The sequence below is a fragment of the Gobius niger genome, assembly GCF_951799975.1.
Source record: "Gobius niger genome assembly, chromosome: 10".
Taxonomy (NCBI): domain Eukaryota; kingdom Metazoa; phylum Chordata; class Actinopteri; order Gobiiformes; family Gobiidae; genus Gobius; species Gobius niger.
In genome coordinates, this window is record NC_136861.1 from 21,216,049 (window position 1) to 21,239,758 (window position 23,710).

At 40.7% G+C, this 23,710-nt stretch overlaps 1 protein-coding gene across 5 annotated transcripts in view; it reads left to right on the top strand.

Moving 5' to 3' along the window:
* LOC306968459 (BAR/IMD domain-containing adapter protein 2-like) overlaps positions 1-23,710 on the top strand; it is a 73,760-nt gene that overhangs the window by 37,438 nt on the left and 12,612 nt on the right. For all 5 annotated transcript variants that reach the window (XM_079563826.1, XM_079563824.1, XM_079563825.1 and 2 more), the window contains exons 4-6: positions 3,844-3,905; positions 4,310-4,381; positions 14,290-14,427. In XM_079563826.1, the coding sequence (XP_079419952.1) occupies positions 3,844-3,905; positions 4,310-4,381; positions 14,290-14,427 (272 nt within the window). The remainder of the gene's footprint in view (positions 1-3,843; positions 3,906-4,309; positions 4,382-14,289; positions 14,428-23,710) is intronic.

A 23,710-nucleotide genomic window follows, 5' to 3' on the forward strand; every position in this document is an offset into this window, starting at 1 on the left:
TCCGGCACCTCTCAGCACATCAGCACAGGGCTGTGTCCAACGTGTGTGTCCCGCTTTTGAAGTGTCATGTGGGTCTTTGTTGGTATGCGGATATCCGTGTCAAACTGGCAGCTCTACACCAGCCGGTTGGGTCAGGCTTTGGACAGATACTTTCAGAATCTGTATTTGCACCATCAATCTTTTTTTATTTACCACCTTTTGTATTTTTCCTCAGTGTCCATTTCAAGAACCATAAACCGTCTCATTAGCCACCAGTACAGACACAATTTAGCTGCTCTTCTTGCAGACAACTTTCTTTTGATGTGATTTTTTCTTCAGATTATTTATATGCATTTATTCAGAAAATGGAAGTTTGTGTAACTTGAGAACAAACTCATGCACCAGACTTGGAACTGGCATAAGTACTAGATTGACTCTTGTGGATATTTGAGAAAGATTTGATTGATTCGTTTAATCCACACATGTCAGAATTCTGTTTTATACATTATTTCTCACCTCCTACCGTGAGTTTCTTATCGTCCTTGCTTACGGATTTTGTATTTTCTATTCGAAAGTCGCTCTGAAGGTCGCTGTTCAATGTGCAGGACTGATATGAAAGTTTCCATGGAAACTATTTCCATCTTCAAAATGTGACTTTTTTCCTGTCTGTTTTTGGTCTCACATCATAAGAAAAGCAGAGAAACAACTGAGTTTTTTTTTTTAATATTTAACAATAATACACATTTTTGAATGTTTTACAGCTTTTAATTTAGCTATTTCATTGTTTCTTAGGTTGTTGTTTTTTGCTCTATTAATAATTGATTGTGTATTTTAATATGGTAATTGGATTGTTGGCCTGAGGCAGTGGGAACCAGATGTTTACATTCACTTCATAAAAAGATAAAAAAAATTCTCACTGCTCACATATATATATATATATATATATATATATATATATATATATATATATATATATATATATATAGTGGGGGGGGAAAGTATTTGGTCAGTTTCACATAGACATTCTATTGGATTTTGGCCAAATACTTTTTTCCCCCACTGTATAATATATAAGAAGCCAGGAAGAAGCTCTTATTCCAAAAGAAACATCAAAAAGCCAGATTGGAGTTTGCAAATAAAAAAGGGATAAAGTTTTATTTGTCTATAATGACCATCGTCACGTTTGGAGGAGAAAGGGGGAATCTCGCACGCCTGAGAACACCATCCTAACACATGGGTCTTCCAAATGGACAATGACCCATAGCATGTGGCCAATACTGGTTACAAAGAAAAACAAAGTCAATGTTTTGAAGTGATCATCACACAGTTCTGATCTCAGTCCAGTTGTACATGTATGGGCAGAGCTGAAAAGGCATGTGTACGAAAGGTGGCTGACAAATGTGGCCAGTTATTCCCGTTCTGTTTGACCAAAATTCCTGCCAACTGTTGTGAGAAGCTTCTGGAAGGAAATCCAAAACGTTACTTTGACCCAAGTTATACAGCTTAAAGGCAATGCTTCCAAATATGAATGTAATGTATGTAAACGTTTGGCTTTGTAAAACTGTGTAGATTCTTCTAGCATTTAGCAGATAAGAAATAATTTATAATAATTATAATAATAATTTAGAAAATTCTAATTGATGTTAAAAAAAAAAAAAAGTAAAAGTAAATTCTGGTTTCATGTCAGACACTGAGAAAGTAATGCAAATGTGTCTTTTCTGGTTCCCACTGTTTTCTCAAACTTTGATGTAGGTGGCCTCAACTCCTTGTGCCAGTCCACATGAAGAACTATACGTTTATGTGTGGATGTACAGCACCGACGTGGCTGCTCACTTGTAAATTGATCTAGCTCGTTTGACGCTACCTACAGAGCGACATAAGTGCCTAAGCCGGGGATGCGGTGATTGAGGATGAGTATCTGTAAGCTGCTTAGAGGGCCTGCTGGGAAGTGACAGCATGCTTTGGCCCCGTATCCTGTCCCGCCAGCCACGAGATCAGCACGCAGCCTGCACTAGGGCTTTGGCTGCGGTGCCAATGGGCCTCCACAGATCTAGTTCAAGTGTAAAGACGGTCGAAATTAGGATGTGCATTTGGGAAATCCTCTGCGATCACAAATAAAAAACCTTACTCTTTACTGTATGATAACACTTTTTACTTAGCTTAAGTTGACTTGTTAAATTGAGCTTCGGGGATAAAATTAAACCAGTACTGACAAATTAGGGTGGTTGCACCAAATTATTTATTGTGCTATACCTTTTCTTTACAACATGGCCAACTAAAACTCTTGGGTCTATAAACCTTTACTCATCACAAGATTTTTAGAGAGCCTGTTTTTGTTGTTTTACCCCATGAAGGCATTTGTCTCATTGAATAATATTGACAAAAATATCTACTTAATATTCTTTCATTTTAATCGTTCAAAGAGGATCTCACTTGTGCCTTCATCTTTGTGTGATCTGTCTATGGCACTTTTACATTATGCATGATGGGTATTGGAAACCGCATCGCAGCAGTAGCTTTAATTTCACTGACAGGCACTTGAAGATGTATTCACACAGGGCAGCCATATAAAGAGAGCACAGCAGGGAAGTGCCATAGGAGTACTGCATTATCGAGCATACTAAATTGGTTTCTTATAAAGATTAACAAGTTCAATAATGTTCATTCAGCTACATGTCTCATCATGTTGTATCCACCAGAGCTTTGTATGTGTGTCTCTCACTCAATGCCGCTATTTGTGTTTGTTTTCCTGTGCACTGCATTTTCAGGAGAGGCAGTCAGTCTGTAGGTATACACAAATAAACCAAACCTATTTTACAACCTAAATGGGTAGGAAGTTGGGACAGTGTTTGAAATGTAATTCAAAGCAATGCTTTGGTCACTTTAAGTAAAATGTTAATAAAACCAACCTTTCCAACTCTTTTTGGTATTGATGGCTGTGTCACAAATACGTTTTGTTAGTTCAATTAATTAAAACAAACAAACAAACAAATGGACACAGTCTCATCTGCGTTCTAGGCATCTGGTAACAGGGATTTGTCCCACTTGAAATTATGACTTCAGACCTCAGAGTGTTCCAGCTGACCTGTAACAAATGTTCCAATCACAGGTGCGGTGGATATGAAAAAAGATTTTATCATTCAGCTACACTTCTCCATGTTTCGTAAATTTAGTTGGGATAGTGCATGTTAATGCAAGATTCATGCACGTAAACATGCCAGATTGTAGCCATGGGCTAATTTCCTTTCCTCTTAGCCTATTGTACATGTTTTAAGCAGGAGAAGAATACTGAGCATCTGGAGTAAACCTAGTAGGGCCTTCTTGCTATGAGGCAAGAATGCTAACCACCATTGTGACTCTCTGAGCATTTCTGGCTTTACAAGTTGTAATGACCAGTTTGAGAAAGATTTTTCTCCTAATCAGACATCAGAAATGTACCATTTGCCTTGAACCAGCATAAGCTTGTCGTAAAGCAGATCCTTAAATTGTGTCATTGCTGGAGAAATTCTTTTACACCGGATATTTTTCCATTTGACAAATTACAATTATGCAACAAATTAAAAATAATTGCATTGTGAATTATTTACATTTTGCACTGTTCTGTCCAAATTGAAGCTGTTGATGCATGTCATCTCTTGATGGTATTAATTTAGTTAATTATGTCATTTTATATGTCTTTTTCTAATGCAGTTTCCACCATCACTGTCCACATTTCTTGTCTGGAGTTTCTCATCTTGTGCATCCCATATTAGTGCATGTTCGCTGCACGCCAAGCTCTTCCTTTTTCTGTCTTTTCTTTTATTTGCAGTGTTTGTGCGGCTGCTCATTTATTTTTCCCTTTACTGTGTTGTTGTCTCTGTGCAGGGGATGTGCTGTTCCAGATGGCTGAGGTTCACAGACAGATCCAAGTGCAGCTTGAGGAGATGGTTAGTATAAGACTTTTCACTGCTGCTAATGAAGTGTAATGAAAGGGTTATAAGGTCATGCAAATTATTCATGTAAAAGTAAGAATATCTGTTATGTATAACTTTTTTTGATAGCAATAAGAGCAGAGCAGTACGTCATGCTGCCTGAAGTGCCTTCCTAGTGTGGTAGATGCATACATACAGTATGTGTCACATTCAACCTCAGCTTCATTGCCACTTCCACATCAAATCTTTGGTGCATAAAAGCAAAGTCTAAAAGTCTGTGCACAATTAGGACACAATATACACAATGGTGGTCAGGGTTTAGTGTGTGGACCATAGTTTGTGAATGCGGGTGGAATCAAAAGAGGAGGGGAGGGAGATCTAATTGGCATTGACTGACCTGTTGATTTGTTTCTTCTCAGTTAAAATGCTTCCACAACGAGCTGCTATCAGAGCTGGAGAAGAAGGTGGACCTAGACTCCCGATATCTCACTGTGAGTATGTGATCAGGTAGCATCAATAGGTCACGTGACATCCAGATCCTGCTGTTTAACATTGAGGTGCAATGCAAATAGAATTGGCCATTTATCAGCTATGTTGCAGATGTTTTCAGTTAATATCTGGCCCTGCGTCATTCTGTCGTCATACTGCAACAAACTCCTACTTTGTGTAATGTTTGCTGTATTTTGGGAATAGGGGAACATTTCATAATAATAATTTCTCTACTTTTTTCTTGTTGTAGCTTGTGTTAGTCATTGGACAATGTTTGCCTACGTTGATAACGTTACATTTATCATGTTAAGACCACGTTTGGTCAGACAAACTACTACAGCAATGTGGGCTTTACGAGACCTAATTATAAAATCTGCATCATCAAAGTGCATCTTGAAGACAATTACAGGACAAAAAAAAGATGTCTGCTGTGGTCTCCCGTGTAGTGTAGACTGATTATGATCCAGAGCTCCTGCAGTGTGTGTAAGCAGTGCCAGAGCTGGGCTACATGTGATATCTTTAGAATGAGTGGGCTGCAGCCTCAGTGGAGCGCACTGCCTTGTTTTGGGGGATGGGATAATTTTGTCATTACTGTATGGTTGAAAGGGGCCATGTTACAAGCTGTTTAGCCACACTCTAGTTTGGTGTTGGTAATTGCAAAATGAATTTACTCTTAGATCTGCACATCTGACAGTGGCGTGCTAAAGTCAGCAGCTCAAGAAGGTTATGAAGGAGAAGCACTTCTTTGAGGCCGTCTCTGTTGTATTTTGCAAATATGCACAATTATCGGATCTGTTCACGGATAGATGCGTTGTCCACTAAAGCCTCAATGTCTACAATGGAAAACCCACTTTGGATCTTCATTCCAAAATGGCACAGATACTTTTCGATTTTAGCTGTGATCTGATCTCGCATCAAAACCTTTTACTAAAGGTTTCTTGTTTGTCATGATACAATATATAGCTGTTATTGTTAATGACCATTCTTGTCCTTCAAAGTTTGCACAGTAGTTCACTTTTATGGCAATAGAATATTGAACAAAATGATACAAAATGAAGGCTTTTCTGATGTACTAATTTTTCATTACTTTTAATGAATTTCGCACAGTGATAATGGTGCTAATTGAACATTACAACATGTTGTATTGTGCTGTTTTTTTTTTTACTCCATTCAAAAAGATACAAAAGAAAAAGCTTTTCATTTTTGAAATAATACGAGTATGTGTTGCTTCCAGCTGTTCTGTGTCTCTCACTGCTCCCTTCCTTCGAGCCTTTGTTGTTTGAAATAAAGAGCTCACCCGGAGTTGGATCAAATCTGGACTTTAGCATAACACATGTAAGATCACCTAGAGTTTAATCATGTTATTACAGGACACACTTTTGCGGCTTGCGACATTATCTTGAACCTACAAATGAAAAACTCTCAACAATAGCCAATTGAATCTCATGTAACCATTATGGTAATCTAAGTACAAGCCGGGGACTTTCCACAGGGGAACCTCCACTTGAGGAAATTAAATCATCCATATGAAAGGCAGAGCACGCAGTATTGGTTGTGCTTCTTCAAACAGTGGGAGCAATCAGTGAATGAGTCACATTGCGTTATTGGAAGCATAAACAACAACCTGAGCAGCATTTTGTCCTCCCTATTTAGAAAGGACACAAATAGTTTGACTTTGGTCGAAAAAAAATAAAATAAGAAAGACACATATTGTTTTGTGTTGATTTTTCAACTTGCAGAGGTGTGGCATTTTGCGCAACTTCATCTAATATCCCTAAAAAGTGAGAAGCACAAAATTCCATGTCATGGAATTAATTGCTGATTGTAGGTTCTAAAATTATATGAAGCCAGCATGACTCGCTGCGCCCTTAGCATGTCGTAAAGTAATCCAAAAACACCGTCAATAATAAAATCCATGGAGTCAAGAAATGCAGTTAAAAACTCTTTAGTGAGAAAAAACATACATTACATGACAGACTGACAGGGGATTACAAAAAAGGGGTAGCAGTGGTCTAAAAACTGTTTGGCTCCATTCTGTGCCATCCCCACCAATGCGACACTGTGCGGCGTCATGATATAGCGACACCTATAGCCTGACCAAACAAAATGTGACAAAAAACCAATTACCAAATACCAAAATGAAGAAAAGTAAATAAACCAAAATAACCATAAAGTTACCAAACAAAAATAATTATGTCTTAAACTGATTGAAACTATTTACAGAACAAAACATAATTTAGGCTCCTACATTACCGGCCCCTAATTGTTAGCAAGTTTACGTAACAATTACCAACAGATTAATTCATTAAAGGGAGCCTCAAACATAGATGGTTCAAGGAGTCTAATCAGGTTATAGAACTCATGTCTCTTCAGCTTCTTGTAGTAGACACAGCTTTGTCACTGGCCGCAACAGCTCAGAGCTTTTGGTCCTGACTTTGACTTGACGGACGAGACCTTTTCTGTCGGGAAAAGTCTCTACCACTCTTCCAAGTGGCCATGAGTTTCTGGGTGAGCTCTCATCCACGATCATCACTATATCTCCCACGTGAAGATTTCTTCCAGTTGTGGACCACCTCTGGCGTTCCTGTAGCTGTGTGAGGTATTCTTTACACCAGCGCTTCCAGAAGATATCTGCCAGGTACTGGACTTGTTTCCATCTTCTCCTGGCATATTGTTCCTCCTTATTGAAAACACCAGGGGGCAACAATGGTTTAGTTTTGAGCAAAAGCAAGTGATTAGGCGTTAGGGCCTCCAAATCATGCAAATCTGAAGAAGCTCTTGTAATAGGTCTGCTGTTAATGACCGCTTCTGCTTCACATAACAGCGTATGTAAGCCTTCTTCTTCCAAAACTTGCTCTTTCAATGTCACATTCAGTATCTTTCTTACAGAGCGTATCAATCGTTCCCAGCAGCCACCATGGTGCGAGCCTGCTGGTGGGTTGAAATGCCATGCAACTCCCTTTTGTTGCAGATTTTTTGCAATTTGGCTGCTGTTCCATTGCTGAATAGCTTGCTTCAACTCCGCATCCGCTGCTTTCAGGTTGGTACCATTGTCAGAGTACATCTCCTTCACTTGTCCTCGTCTTGCAGCAAACCTCCTTATTGCATTAAGACATGCATCCGTGTCCAACGAAGATGCAACTTCCAGGTGGACAGCTCTCACAGCAAGACATGTGAAGATGACTCCATATCTTTTTACTTGAGCTCTTCCTCTTCGCACCAGGAAAGGACCAAAGTAATCCATCCCAACTCTGGTAAAAGGCGGATCGTCAGGTAGCAGCCTACATTCAGGTAAGTCAGCCATTAATTGTTTCCCAGTAGAGCCATGGAGCCTTCTGCAGACAATGCATTTTGAGAGCAACTTCCGGATAGCTCCACCAGCTCCAGAAATCCAAAACTTCTCTCTTAATTTAGCCAACATGTGATTTCTGCCTGCATGAGCTGTAACTTCATGAACGTTTCTCATCACAAGAGAGGCAACATGTGACTGCTTTGGTAGAATAACTGGCTGCTTGAATTCAGCTGGCATGGCTGATCGACTCAATCTTCCACCCACTCTCATCACTCCGTCTTGAAGCACCGGACTTAATTTGTGTAGTGGGCTACTTCTCTTGACTCTGTTGTGTTCCTTTAATGTCATTATGTCCTCTTGAAAGTACTGCATTTGGAAATATTTCACAATTTCTGTTTCAGCTTCATCCAAATCAGCATAAGTCAAATCAACTCCTTTGAATTTTGATTTCACATCCATCATTTTGTGATCATTATTTGAAGTCAACATTTCCTTTCTTTTCATCCTCAGCTCCATCAACAGCGTTTTCAGCTTGAGAAACCAAGCAACAGCTCGCTTCAACTTGATCCAGGAAGAAAAATGAAGCATTAACTTGCCTGTCGCATTGCTGAGTTGTACCTGAACCGCGTGTATTTGAGCCACTCTCTTCACCTCCAGGTCTTCACAAACCAAAACTGTGGGATCTGGATTGGTGGGCCACAGATCAGGTGACTGGAGAATAAAGTTCGGTCCAGACAGCCAATTTTCACTCTGCAGGAAGGCCTCTGCCGTGAGCCCTCTGGAGGCACAATCTGCAGGGTTAGAGATGGAATTCACATACCTCCACTGACACGGTTGTGAGTGCTGCAGAATGGCTGTAACACGGTTCGCCACAAAGGTTTTGAATCTTGACGTTTCACTGTTCAAGTACTTAATGACTGCTGTACTGTCAGACCAAAATACTGAGTCTTTTAGCTCCAACTCCAGCTCCTTTCTCAACAGCGTGTCCATCTTCACTGCCACTGTAGCAGCTGTGAGCTCCAACCTTGGGATAGTGGGCGTTTTCAGAGGTGCGACTCTGGCTCTGGCCATCAGCAGAGTGGACTGTGCATCACCAGTGTCATTGTGCAGCACCAGGTAGCTTGTCGTGCCATAAGCATCTTCACTCGCATCAGCAAAATGGTGAAGCTGTGCAGAGACTTGTTTACCAAAGTGCTTAGTTTTGATGCATCTGGCCACTCCAAATCCTTCCAGCAGCTTGAGGCCAGAAAGCCACTTTTTCCAACTTTTGATGATGTTATCTGGTAGCTCTTCATCCCAGGAATATTTCAGACGACATAACTCCTGAAGAAGTCTCTTCGCTGGTAAAATGACAGGAGCGAGCAAACCCAGTGGATCAAAAATGGAACTAACCAGGGAAAGCAATCCTCTTCTGGTGTGCGGACGCTCTTTGAGATTGATTTTGAACTTGAACTGATCCATTTCAGCACACCACTGTATTCCCAGAGCTCTCTCCACTGGTAAGCAATCTTTGTCCAAATCCAAATCTTGAAATCCAGTAGCTCGTTCATTTACTGGTATTGCATTGAGCAGTGTTCGGCTGTTACTGGACCACTTTGTCAGCTTGAAGCCTCCTTTTGCCAGCATTTCCGTCAGAGCAGCAGCAAGTACAACAGCGCTGTCTTCATCCTTGACGGACTTAATACAGTCATCCACATAAAAGTTCTTGAAGACTGTTTTTGTTGCTTCTTGGCCGAACTCAGCTCCAAAATCAGTTGCACATTTTTGCATTGCAAAAGTAGCTACACTTGGTGATGACGTAGCTCCAAAAATGTGTACCAACATCTTGTGATCCACCAGCTCTTTACTGTAATCGCCATGAGGCCACCAGAGAAATCTGAGGAGGTCTGTATCACCATCACTCACTCGTACTTGATAAAACATGGCCTCCACATCAGCCATCATGGCAACAATCTCCTGACGAAATCTCAAAAGCACTCCAACTAATGAGCTTGTCAGATCTGGTCCTTGCAGTAGTTCTTGATTCAGAGATGTTCCTTGAAAACTGGCTCCAGAATCAAAGACAACGCGCAGCTTTTGTTTAACAGGATGTCTGACTCCGTGATGAGGTAAGTACCATTTTCGACCAGCAGATGTTGCATTTTCAGCGTTTGTTATCTCCACTGCATAGCCTTTCTCCAAAATGTTGTCCATAAATGCCACATATTCCTTGTAGTAGCTGTCATCTTTGGAAAATCTTCTCTTTAGATTCAGTGCACGTGGCTCTGCCACTGATCTATTTTTTGGCATTTGCAGAAATTCATTTTTGATTGGGAGACAAACACTGTAATGTCCATTTTTCAGCTCTGCAGATCGAGACACCATGGAAATAAACTGATGGTCATCCTTTGACATCTCAAGCTCCTCAGTTTGTCCAGCATCAGGAAAGTCCTGTTTAAACTGAAGCTGCCACAACTCATCCAACCTGGCAACTGAAATCCTGTTTACAGTCACTTTAGTCCATGCATCATCCTGTTTGGTCTCTCCTCCACCTCGCAGCGGCCCGTTTATTGTCCAGCCTAGTATTGTCCTCACAGCGTATGGTCCGTTATCCACACTTTTTACCACTTGAAGTGGTTCCATAGCTTTGGGTACATTTGCTCCGATGAGCAATCCAATGTTGGCTTGGATAACAGGGATTTTCACTTCTTTCAGGTGGGACCAATTATTCACATCTTCTTGGCGAGGGATGTTCTCTTTGCTTACTGGAATCGACCTTTGTGAGTAAACTTCAGACAACTGGATGAAGTGCTCACTATCCAAACTGCTGATTTCCAGTCCGTTCACAATACAAGTGTTCACAACAGATTCTCTTCCCATTGTCCTGAGCAAAATACTTGTGTTATGTCCATTCATATTCAGTTCATTTATCAGTGACTCTGTGGCAAAAGTAGCTGTGCTTCCTGGATCCAGAAATGCATAGGTATTTACTACTTTAGTCCCTTTCACAGCTTTCACACACACCGGCACAATAGAGAGTGTGCAATCTTCTCTACCGGCCCCTGTGTGACGATGAGTCTCCATAGTCTGTACCAGAGCACTTGACACTGTTTGCTGCTCATGGTTTTCATTTGTAGATTGTGATTCTTTTGGTTTAAAATTCATATGCAGCAAAGTTGGGTGTGGTCCTGAACACTCTTGACAAGTTGCCTTTTCTTTACAACTATTGCCCATATGTCCGTGTTTCAAACAAGCAAAGCATAAACCTCTGCGTCTCAAAAAGTCAATTTTTTCTTTGTGCGGCTTGGCTTTGAGCTTCCTACAGACAGCAAGACTGTGATGCTCTCCTTTACAGTAAGCACAAGGTTTAGCATTTGCATCCACAGGTATGTATGACACTTTCGGATTTTGTGATGTATCATCTTTGTTTTCCACCAAGGAAGAAACAACTGCTGTGCTGAAGACTTTCTTGGACTTTGGTGGATCTTGGACCCTTGATTTTGATCTTTGGTGGAAGGGTACAAAGTCACTATTTGTTTCTTTTATGCTTCCATAAAGTGGATGTACCATGTATTTGGCTTGTTTTGTAATAAAATCGACAAAATCCTTAAATTTGACTCTTCTTTTTGTTCTTTCTTGCAAGTCACATGCACATTTTCTCCAAGTTTCTTTAAGTTTGTAAGGAACTTTGCTTACCAGCAACTTGATGTTTGTAGTGTTGTCCAAATCTTCCAGGTAAGTGATATCTGACATGGCATTGGAGCATCCAGTGAGAAACAGTGCAAAAGAGTGTAGTGCAGCGCCATCTTCTGACCTAATTGTTGGCCAGTCCATTATTTCTTTCATATAGGCATCTGCAATTTTAAAATCGTCTCCAAAAAACTCTTTTAGCAAAGTCTTTGCCTTAGTATATCCAGCGGTCGGCTCCATATGAATGCAACTTTTTACCAGTTCATGTGGTTGACCACTGGTGTATTGCAAAAGAAACTGCAATCGGTCGCATGCATCACTTGTGCGGCCCTCAATGCTGTGTTCAATAGATCTGATGAAGGTCTGAAATTGAAGTGGGTCACCGCTAAACGTTGAAATTTTTATTTCAGGAAGTAGAGTAGCCTTGTGATTTTTCACCAAATAGTCAGTAACACTGGCCTGTTGATTTATGGCTTTGCACAAGCTGTCAAAGGCTGGCCCGTCAGCTAATTCCAGGTTAAGGGCTGTTGAGGCTCTTGGTGGCATGACTGTTGGCAGTGGTGTTTTGTTTCTAGGATTGGGTGCTGATGAAACATTAGGTGCTGGCCAAACATGCCGAGATGAAAATTGGGATACAGGTGGTAGTTCTCTGTGCATGTTGTTCATTTCTGATCCAGCAGATGGCAGCGGCTGTTGCCTTTCCAATGGTTGCGCCTCTGAATAATCAATGTCCAATACATCTCCATCAGCATCGTTGTTCACACCACCATCACCATCCTCATTATCACCGCCATCACTGCTAAAGTCAGAACGAGCCTGGACGCACTGTGAGCTGTATTTTTGCAACACCTCCATTTTAGCCTCCGACTCAGCCAATGCGGTTTGAATGTCATGCATTTCTTTCTTTGCTTTAATTTCCGCCTCAAGTCGTTTTTGATGCGTCTCAAACTCCACGGCTCTCAGCTTTTCTTGTGCCATTACTTCAGCTTGTTCTTTTTCGATAGCCAGCTTTTCCTGTAGCGCAGCAGCTTTAACTTGTAATGACGCGCGTTCCAGCTCTGCCTTTATCCTGATGGAAGATGTTGAACTACGGCTTCCATGAGATGAGCCCGAACGCCGACTTTGCGCTCCGCTCCTTGTTGACTTATTGTCCACTTGGTCAGCGCGTAAAGATCTGACCTCGACCACGGGCGCTGGTGCAGGTGCCTTTGCGCCAAGCACACCCACCGCTGCTTGCTCAGTTTGTGCCGTAGGTTTCAAAACATTCTTCATCCAGTTCTCACATTTCCAAAAATAGTCATTTATGTGCTTGTTTTTAGGTTCAAACCACGTATTTTGATCCTCCACATAATCCTCTTCGGACATATAGTTCTTAAGCCCCGCATTTATTTCACAGAACTCTTGATGCAAACTGTGATAATCCACACGTACTTTGTTTTTGACAACATCTGCATTTTCATCCGTTTTCATTAACTCATCAAGGTGATTAATCATTCTTGATATTTGAGACAACTTTTGTTTGCGTGCATTTAGGTACCTTGTTTTGTAGTCCTCCATAGCCCGCTCGGTTAACTTTATTGTCCGTTTTTCTCCAATTTGCTCCAGATCTTCCGACATTTTGATCGTTCTTTTTCCACAATAATAATCCACGAATTAGGAAGGAACGAATAATCCACAGAAATGTCCAGAATATCCACGAAAACGGCTTTTATCCAAGGTAGTCACTCGTGCGTAATAGCCGCACCACGGCGTGGTCCAGGTTAGCAGCAGCAAACAAAGAGAGGCTAGTGCTTCGGCGTTTTCGTCTTCAATCACCGTTTTGACACAAAAGTTCATGATCCACTTGTACTCATCTGATTGTCGGGTATTTCCACTGTCCAGTAGTCCATTTGGAGCGAGTTTTTAGACTAAATGTAGGTTCTAAAATTATATGAAGCCAGCATGACTCGCTGCGCCCTTAGCATGTCGTAAAGTAATCCAAAAACACCGTCAATAATAAAATCCATGGAGTCAAGAAATGCAGTTAAAAACTCTTTAGTGAGAAAAAACATACATTACATGACAGACTGACAGGGGATTACAAAAAAGGGGTAGCAGTGGTCTAAAAACTGTTTGGCTCCATTCTGTGCCATCCCCACCAATGCGACACTGTGCGGCGTCATGATATAGCGACACCTATAGCCTGACCAAACAAAATGTGACAAAAAACCAATTACCAAATACCAAAATGAAGAAAAGTAAATAAACCAAAATAACCATAAAGTTACCAAACAAAAATAATTATGTCTTAAACTGATTGAAACTATTTACAGAACAAAACATAATTTAGGCTCCTACACTGATGTTTATACATCTTTGATTATGTCTGTGTGTCCCTAAGGCAGTCAAATCCAAATGATATGCACATTCATAATGCAGTGTTTACTTATTTACGAAATGCTCTACAATTTGGACTAAATCATGCACATCCCATATTTTTTGTGTATTTGTGAACCCGTTCTACACTATTTGTTGCTATGGTTACAGTGACATGTTTATGCAGCGTGAGGAAGGGGGCATCTCCGAACTCAGCATTTCACCGAATGTAAATGCGGCTGTCGAACCCTCATGTGCGAGCCAGTTCTCTGCGGAGACACCAGCCACACAGGCTTTGTCACACCAGACACAGTTGCTATAGCAACAGCGCTGCTACAGATCAGAAAGTTGTTTTTCTGCATAAATAATCAAATGCTCAAATTAAATCAATGAAATAATGAATTGGCTTTGAAGGGATGTAACTAGTCGTTTTGCTTGTAATCATTTTCTGTTGATGTGAGGAGTTATAAATGTCCGCCGAATGCTTGCTGTTTGTAAAAGTTTTTGCATAATGGTTTCATCAAGGCCTTTTCTGCACTGTCTTTCCACTTTCTCTAATTGTATGTTTTGGTACCTGCCTGTTTCCCCATGTAGGCCGCCCTGAAGAAATACCAAATGGAGCACAAAAACAAAGGGGACGGTTTGGAGAAGTGCCAAGGTGAACTGAAGAAGCTGCGCAGGAAGAGCCAGGGCAGCAAGAACCCCTCCAAGTATGGAGAGAAGGAGATGCAGGTGAGCCTCTACAGCTGGATAATACTGATTCAGTAGTGCTTAAGATTAAAAGTGAGGTAAGCAGAAAGCTTAATAATATCGCTTTTTAATGTCTGCTTATTAAGTATAAAAAAAGCAGCTGATTCAAGTGGCGTTGTGCTGTGTTAGAGTCCGCCCTCTTCGTAACTTTGCCTGCTCACTTTCTGTTTGCACTCATGTGGGTGATTGTTGGACGCGCGGTCTCGGTGCAAAATAATAGGTTTATTCTTCATAAAGTAAATTTGATTCTGCAAAACAAGCAAAGATGGAGGTGGAGGCGGTGGCAACGGAATGAACCGTGTGGGAAGGATGGCGAAGGTTTTTGATTATGAATTGTGTGCCCCTAGTCCTATCACCAGCGCATCTTCACAAAACACACTGTAATAAAAGGCCCATAGAATGAAAGGGTGCATTTTAATGCAGCCCGCTATGTATGACTTTGAAAGGTTATGGCATGAATACTAAGAGGCGATTATATTTACACATCTGTTTGCTATTCTATACTCTTTAGTCTTTGCATAATCACAATGAGAAATGGGAATCTCTGTATGCAAAGCTCCATTATAAGGTCCTAATCTTTTCCTTTGAAGAGGGTTGAACAGTCAGTTCAAACAACAATAGTTTTTTTTTTTAATTGCCCCCCCCCCCCCCCAAAAAAAAAGCTACTTAAAAACATATAGTATTGTTGCATATATTATTTGTAGCTTATTTATAGAAATGTGCGGATGCACTTCAAGAACATGCTCAATTCCCTTTCTGTATGTTTGCCTTTGTGTATTTTCCTCCATAATGTACAAATAAAGCACTTTTACCATCAACTCCTATGCAATTTCAGAAGTCATCAAGGCCACACTGCCTTTGCCATGGCCGGGCTCATCACATTTAGGAAGCTAAGCATGGTAGGGCCCGCTTGATACTTGGATGGGAGACCACTGGGGAACACCAGGAAACCTGGGTGAATGTAGTGTGTGTGTGTGGGTGGGTGGTTGGTGGTGGTCAGAGGGGCCCGATGGTGCAGATATCACTCTACCCCAGAGCAGCTGTGGCTGTGATGGTAAACTACCACCACCAAGTAAGGAGTGAAAAAACAATGCACAAAATTGTGTGTGACGCGTCTTTGAGCGTCTGGAAAGCAATATATAAGTCTGAAGCGTTATTATAATACATTATTCCAAAAGTCATAAATATCCACATTGAAGCACATTCCATCAGTTCTATAGATGAGGTGCAGTGGCCATAGACTAGTACAAATTCATTCTCAAGGGCCAATGTAAAATCACCTGTATCTCAAACAGAAAGCATTCCGTTGCATGATTGTAACATGCTGACCACTCATACCTTAACACAAGAAAATAAATTATTACTAGTCTAACGTTTTGTGATCAAATGGGTCCAGCCCTATGCATCGTCATGAAGTTTAGTCAGTTTGATGACCATGGCGGACCACAAGGGAACAGCCTCTGACAGATAATCTCAGATGAAATGAATTTTGATTAGCCAGAATGATTTTGATGGACGCATTAGGCCTTTAGTGTATGACATAAAACAATTAGTTATCTTTCTCATCTGATCTAAGCACTCATGGTGTGTGCACAGTGGTCACAGCTTTCCTTGCTCTGCTGATAGTAAATTGTTGCTTATTCCTTGAGTCTTGTCACACTATTATCAGCTGTAATTAGTAGTAATTGGAGTGCATAAAAGTGAAACGTTTGTTTAGTTAAACAAGTGGCTCAGCAGCATTTGTTGCCAGCAGTGACTAAGGAAGAATTTGGGGTCATGCTAGCTAGCCATAGTTGGTGACCAAGGAAAAGAACGATCAATACGAACTCCTGTGAGAAAAGAGGGCTCTTCTCTTTATTTTTTTTGGTTGACAATAAATCTGCACCAGGATCTGGGGTTGCTGCAGTTGTTCAGTTGGTTAATTAACATGATTATAAAATTACCTTTTTGAATCCAGGTTCCTTCACACAAAGCCCAGTGGATTAAACAAATCACAGGCCCCGAGTCCACACATTGACACATCCCGCCTCTCCTTCTGTCTGGAGGTTATCAGTCATATGTTCCCAGACTGCGCTGTCACACCGTTTTATCGCACTGTGTCATGGGTGTGTCATTTTCATGTGTCGTTTTAAGACATTAGGAGACGGCAGTGTGTGGGCAGCGGACTGAAATGGAAGAGGTTATTAAAGTGCATGAAACGGGAAGATCACAGTGAGGAGCGCTGTGCAGAGCTGCAAGCAACTGCATGTCTAGACGACTGTGGAGAAGGAACCAAACTTGGATAAAGTTTGATGATAGATATGCAGCTTAAGGTCAAGGAGTGTAATGTTGTCCTGGTAGAAATGTACTTGAGCTTTGTATTATTAACATTGAGCTATCCCAGTTTAAAGCAGTACTAAATAACTTGTTTACCTTAATATATCCTTTTTGTAGTCCCTCTGGATGTAGTACAAGTGTTAATGGGGTGATTGGGGGGTCTGTCATCTCCCCCCCCCCCCCGTGTCTCTAGCCAGAAAACCACACTTGTGGCTTTCCCTACTCTGACCCGGAGGCGCAAAACACACTAATAGAATCACGAAGAAGAAGCTAACTGGCTAACGGACAAGGCTAACTGCGGCCTAGTGCCAGTTAAACAGTATTTATCAGTATGAGTGAAAAAAATTGTCCATTGTGTAATTGGATGTGCAATATCCCTATCTCCCTTTGTCTTTTCTGTCAGTGTAGTATTTACTCACATGGACAATTAATGAGTAAAAAAAACGCAACAAGCTACGACACCTGCAGTGGCGCTTATGGCCTCTAGGGGCATGAGTGACTTAGTACTGCTTAAGTACCTTCTATTTAAAGGAATAGGCCACCGTTTTTACATACTAAAATATGTTCTTACCTCACTTTAGTCGAGTTAATATATCCCCGTTTGGTCTTTGTCCGTGCGCTCTGCCAGGCAAACGGAGCACATACGCAGCCTCTCCCACATGCCACATAGCTCCGAAAAAGCTCACGATAGAAGTAACCACGCTCTTCCACGTGTTCCCTATTTAAATAAAGTTACGTGAAGTGTTTTCATGCGAAGTATATTTACACAGAAATGTAACATGTCGATTTTATAAGCAAATAAAAAGGGGGACTATATTGTGAGGCGTAATGATACGAGGAGCAAAACGTCCGCGCAGTAACTCCTAAAGGTTATTGACGGAAGTGAGCGGGGGAAGTCTTTAGGAGTTACTGCGCGGACGCTGTGCTCCTCGTATCATTACGCCTCACGATATAGTCCCCCTTTTTATCTGCTTATAAAATCGACATGTTACATTTCTGTGTAAATATACTTCGCATGAAAACACTTCACGTAAATTTAATTTAAATAGGGAACACGTGGAAGAGCTTGGTAGCTTCTATCGTGAGCTTTTTCGGAGCTATGTGACATGTGGGAGAGGCTGCGTATGTGCTCCGTTTGAGTGACAGAGCGCACGGACAAAGACCAGACGGGGATATATTAACATGTCTAAAGTGAGGTAAGAACATATCTTAGTATGTAAAAACGGTGGCCTATTCCTTTAACTTTCATTGATTGAAAGATACTAACATTGCCTACTACCCATAGACTTGGGAATGGGTAGTAGGTCATGTACCATTATAAAAACCAAACCAACCAAATAATATATTGTCTAAAGGAATCCGATTTAACTCCAAAATTGCAAGGATTATATTTTAAATCAATGTGTCTTATGTCTTATATGTCTTTTTTTTCCTGGGACACAGATGTTCATTTTTGGCTTCGGGTAACAGCCAACTGCAGAAATAACACTTGACACTTGTTCCCCTGCGATACAACACTCGCCAGTCACTCTCAAATCATGTCGTAGACACTGAGCATGTATGACTGATCATTTGGGCCCATCTGGACTGACAAACCAACTCCTCACTTGCACTCTTCAGAAAAAGAAAAAAAAAGTCAATCTCTCCTTCTCATTTCCAGTCTGGTCACTTTTCACTGGTCGTATCATATCTGGCTGTGGGTGTGCGGCAGAAAAGTCAACTCATTAGTGGAGAAATTCCCTGAGGAGTTCCCACAGACGAAGGGCTTAACACACCGGACCGATGTGTCATCTTCAGCGTGATTACAGTCCACACAACACATGAAGAAATAATCAGGAAACGTGCTCTGAATTGAACAGGGCTTAGTATTGTGATGTAGGATAGTTGGAACTTAAAGGGATATTTCAGGATTTTTGACATAGGCCCTCAATTGCTAGTTATCCAAAGTGTTGTTGATTTCTGGAGATTTTTGTTTCTTATTATTATTATTCATTCAGTCCTTATATTTGAAGAGTTTAGTGGTGCTAGGCGAGGCAAATATAAGGACTGCATGAACTGCATTTTTTTGCCATATGGCCCAGCCCTTCTGCCAGAGATTTGCCAGTTAGTGCAGATGTACAGCTGAGCTCAAACGGTTGTCTTCAAACTTTAATTGAACAAGCTGGGAACACTCAATACCTACCAGCTTATATCATGAGATCTGGCAGCCATTTTTTTTTTTTTAGCTTAGCAATACCAAGGTGGCCAAAGCTTATTAAACTTTTGATTTACATAGTCCCTTTTGTTATTTTTTTTTTACAGCACTGGAGTTATTTCAGCAGATGGTATGCTTATTTCCTTTCATCTCCTCTCTGTTCATTAAAAAAGTCTAGCAGGGGACACATGGCTGCCCTCTTTCCACTGTTCATCTTTGTGATTTCCATTATTGGCCTGTGTCTTTTCGGCCCTCTTATTTCAAAGGATGTCACCTGTGCCAAATATGCTAATCCACTCATTATGTACAACAGTTCAATTGTGGTGGACTAAAGTAACTTGAATTTCAATTGAATGAACTCTGGATGCACTGTTCGAGATCCTTAATGAAAGCACCAAGATGGAGTTTGAATTATAAAACATTTAATAAAGCTGTGGCGGCTTGTGACGATAAAAGAGCCGTAGGGAAAAGTAGTATATTATTATATATTGATGCATGCACAAACACACCCTCATTCCGGTATTTGCTTTATTTTCCTCCCTGATAATGAAAAAGAATAGCAAGCCACTGCAGCTCTATAAGGCACCAAGACTGCAAGGATAATCCTCACGGACTTGCAAATGGATATCAGCCATTTTCTGTTGTGAATCCAATACAGTGCGCTTTCAGTACAGCAGGGCCAATCTCTTGCCACTTGGATAGCAGAAATTACTGTAAAGGTGTGTGTTTGTCAAATGTCGTACAAAAGATGTAGTGGCAGTTTTGCAAGGGTATTAGAAAGATGACCTCAATACGTCAAGTGTTAGACAAACAAGTCATAAGAGCATTCCTGTAAGTCAATTTCAGGCTTGTGGGTGAGATTTATAGTGGGTTTAATGATCGTTACCTGCGCCTCCAATGTTCTATATTTACAAGCATTGGTTTATCTTTTAGTGAAGGAACACAACTGAAAGTATAAATGCACAGAAATACAAATGTCGATGATATTTCCAGGGAAGAGTAATGAATCAATGACTAACGAGTTGTTGGTTTGTGATTGACCCATTATAGATTTGACATTTTTCATCAGGACAATTTCCATGTTTTTTAAAAATGAACTGCCCAAGTTGTATATTTAACAGGCTAGTTCTTTTGTACCGAATGATGCGTTAAACTAAGTCAATAGGAGAAGCAGGTAATATAATGGACCTCTAACTTGTATAGTGATAGCAGTTCAACCTATATACCAGACCAGTGGTTCTCAACCTTTTGGACCCTGCTATTTGTTTTTTAGCCAATAGCCAACATCACACACTTTGCCCCGTTACACTACTGTCCTGAAAGGAAACTGAAGTGCTTTTACCGCATTAAGTCTATACTCTTATGTCCTTGTTTCTAGAATTGCCTATGCAAATAATCTGCATCAAGAGATTACATTTTTTCATGCAAATGTTATGCCCTTTCTGTCGCAACCCACGCCTTTAACAGAATAATCTGTTAACATAAACATGCCACAATACCAACATTTCAAACTCTTATTTTGATACTAAGAAACACTACAACTAAGTACAAACGTTGATATCAAGATGCAAAATGTAAGGTACATTGATACAGTTGTGTTACACTGTGAGCTCCTATCTCTTGACCGTGCTTACAGCCTGTGATCATGTAGAGATTAGTTTTACTCTTTAGTCTGAGAGCTTCTGCTAAAAGATCATGACCATTCTTTAAAGGATCTGTATCAGATCCTTTAAAGATCTGATACAGGCATTTATATAGGCATTTATATGATAAATGCCTATAGGTACAATATATTTATATGATATATTGTACCTATACCCCTATGGAGTACTATTTTCTGTGAGAAATGTAAGTATTTTCTGTATTTTGCAAACCTGGAAGAAACGACGCTTCGATTCAGTTAACTCCGCCCCTCTCTCCGCGCTAATCTGCTCATGCAATATTAGCAGTATCATCATGCTAACACACAAGCTAGCACGCGTTTTGATTAACTCACAACTCTGTCCTGGCCGCTTCAACACATTATGGGACTTGCGTTGGTTATAAAAGTTAATCCACTTTGATTCTGACAAAGGTTCACCAAGCATCCATCAAGAGACAGTCCCAGACAAACACTATTTTGGCTGATAGTTGTCGATTCCCGGAAAGAAATTCAAACTTCTGGTGAGTGGCCTCTTCTTTGGCAGGTTGAATTAAAGTCCTGTACCTCTCGTAGCCAAAGCGCTTTTCTCCGTGACATTATCGTGAGGTAAGAAAAAAGAACAGGCGTGTCCAGAGTAGGTTAGAAAGAGCTCCTTCTTCACAACTTCCAGTGCAAACAAGACATCTGTTCAGACGCTCAGGGGTTGCGTTTGTTTTGTCCGCATGGGCAGCTCTGACCTGGAAGTGCCTCGGGCACTATTTTATAAATGAAAATCAGCATTACATTACAGACATTGGGCTTTTCCTGTTTGACACTACGACGTAAAAAACGCATTACAACATGGACAAAAAGTTGATTTTGCATGATATAGCTCCTTAAACAACAACAATAACATGGAGTATGTACATGAGTATGTAGTTTAGATACTGTTTTGTATAGATTTGTATCTGGGTAAAGATTACTTTTCACGATACTAGATCAAATGGCATTAAACTGACAGCCTCATAGTCTGCACGAAGTAGGACCCATTCACAGGCGTGTTCAGTTTTGACTGAGCTCAGTCTCTTAAAATCTCTCCCACTGTTCTCTCCCTCTCTGTTGTATTGAGCATGACTCATACCAAATCACTATCTTTAACTTTTTCACAGGTGAAGAAAAAAACACGAACAGGAATCTATGTGCATTGATGGTGGTGGTGGTGGGGGGGGGGGGTCATTCTGTCTTGCCTTTTTCTGTCTTTCTTATTAGAGGTATGCTAAGACAGCTAACTGCGCAAGTGTCAGAGCGCTAAATTGGAGCTCAAGGTGCAGGAAAAGCAGAATAAGGTCAGTGTGCTCTCGGGGGGGAAGAACGTTCATCATTTTTACCTTCCTGATTTGACACTCGGGCTCAGCGGAGAGTGGGAGAGATGGATTTTGACCCAATGCAGCTTTTGTACAATCATGTGGAAGGCTGTTTCTTACAATTGCTTGTGTGTTGGGTGAAGTAGTGATGCAGTACAGCAGCTGTTTTGAGTATTCGAAAACGTCACAACAGCCTTTACCTCACTTAGGACATCTTTGAACCCAGTCAAGTTGATCCAAACTTGGTCTAAATGTACGGTCTTGGTCTACAACCATACGCATTGCCCTAAAATGAAGAAAGCCAGGACTAGACAGTACAGGCAGATATCCCCCTGACAAATCTACAGCAGAACCAGGACAAAAGCAACAAAAAACATTTGTGCAAGTATCGCAGCTTCATTGGTGGACAGCAGAGGAAAAGCAGCCTGCCCCAAGTGGATACTGAAAGCAATACATCTCCAGCTACACAGGCAGATTTGGCTGCAGGGACTGGGAGGCACAACTTGAGTTCTCCAAATTTCATTAGTCCCTTTTATCCAGAGCGTAAACAATGAAAGGCTTGAGGGGATGGGACTAACACTATTAATCATAACAGCGTAAAGCAAACTAGTCGTCAGCAACTTTTAATTGAATCTTTGAGACTAAAATGAGAAGAATTAAATGATTGAAGAGCCATTATTTTGTGATCTTTCAGCGAGTTTTCTGCACAATGAAGGTTCCGTATGGTTACAAGGACAATCTAATTACTGGGTAATCAACAAGGGGCCTTAGGCGGTTTACATTTTACTTTCATAAAGGAACTTTTTGTTATGAAGTTGTTCAAAACAGTACTGTTTTTATTCTCATTCTCATAGTTTTTTAGTAATTCTGTTTACTTAGATCTGCATTTACTGGATATCTTTGCGCCATAGAGGGAACACAAAACTGTCCTTCACATTGTGCATGTATTGTCTTTAAAGTGTCATTTTTGTGGGAAAACACAACCTGCATCTGTTAAAATTACCAACTGAGCTGTTTTGATCAGGATTTTAGCTTCATGAGCTTATTCAGTGCTTAAACACAATAATCTCGTATTAACTAAGACGCTAAACAGCACTGTGTTTTATGAGGCTTGGGTTGGGTCCTCCCGCCGTTACTCGCTCTTCGATGCACCTGCTTCTTGTGATTGTCATCAACATGTAAAACACTCTGTGAGCTGGTCTTCCCACGCACTGTTGGCTATTCACACGTAATTGCCTGAGTAGCACTTGCTGAATCTATCCAGATAAAGTTATTGGAAAAGGTGTGTGCAGAATAAACTAGACAAACACCCACAATTGCTCAGGAGGAGAAGTGATGGTGGAGGTATACTGCAGACCAGGCGCCAATAATGATACCTCAGCTGAGCTTTTACCGTAATATTTTTCGTTTTATTTCCCGCCGTTGTGAATTACTTTAAACGTTTTGTTCTTGATAAAAAAAAGTGCTGCATAAATATTGATTAATTACTCACTAAAGAGAATTACATATTGTGGTCCCTGATAAAACTTGATCGGCAAATACAGGTTAAATCATCAGTAATGGTGACGCAGCAGCCTCCCTCTCTCCCGGTACAGCTGCATTATTTGCCTTTTTCTGCGATACTTTTGCATATTTTTGCCACGCTTTTGTGGGGATGGGTGTTTTTTTTTTTATTGCATAGAGTCCATAATGGTCCTGAAGAAAGCAGCTTTTTAAAAGTAAACCACTAGCTTATCAGCTAAAGCCATTTGAGACCTACTCATTTCTTCT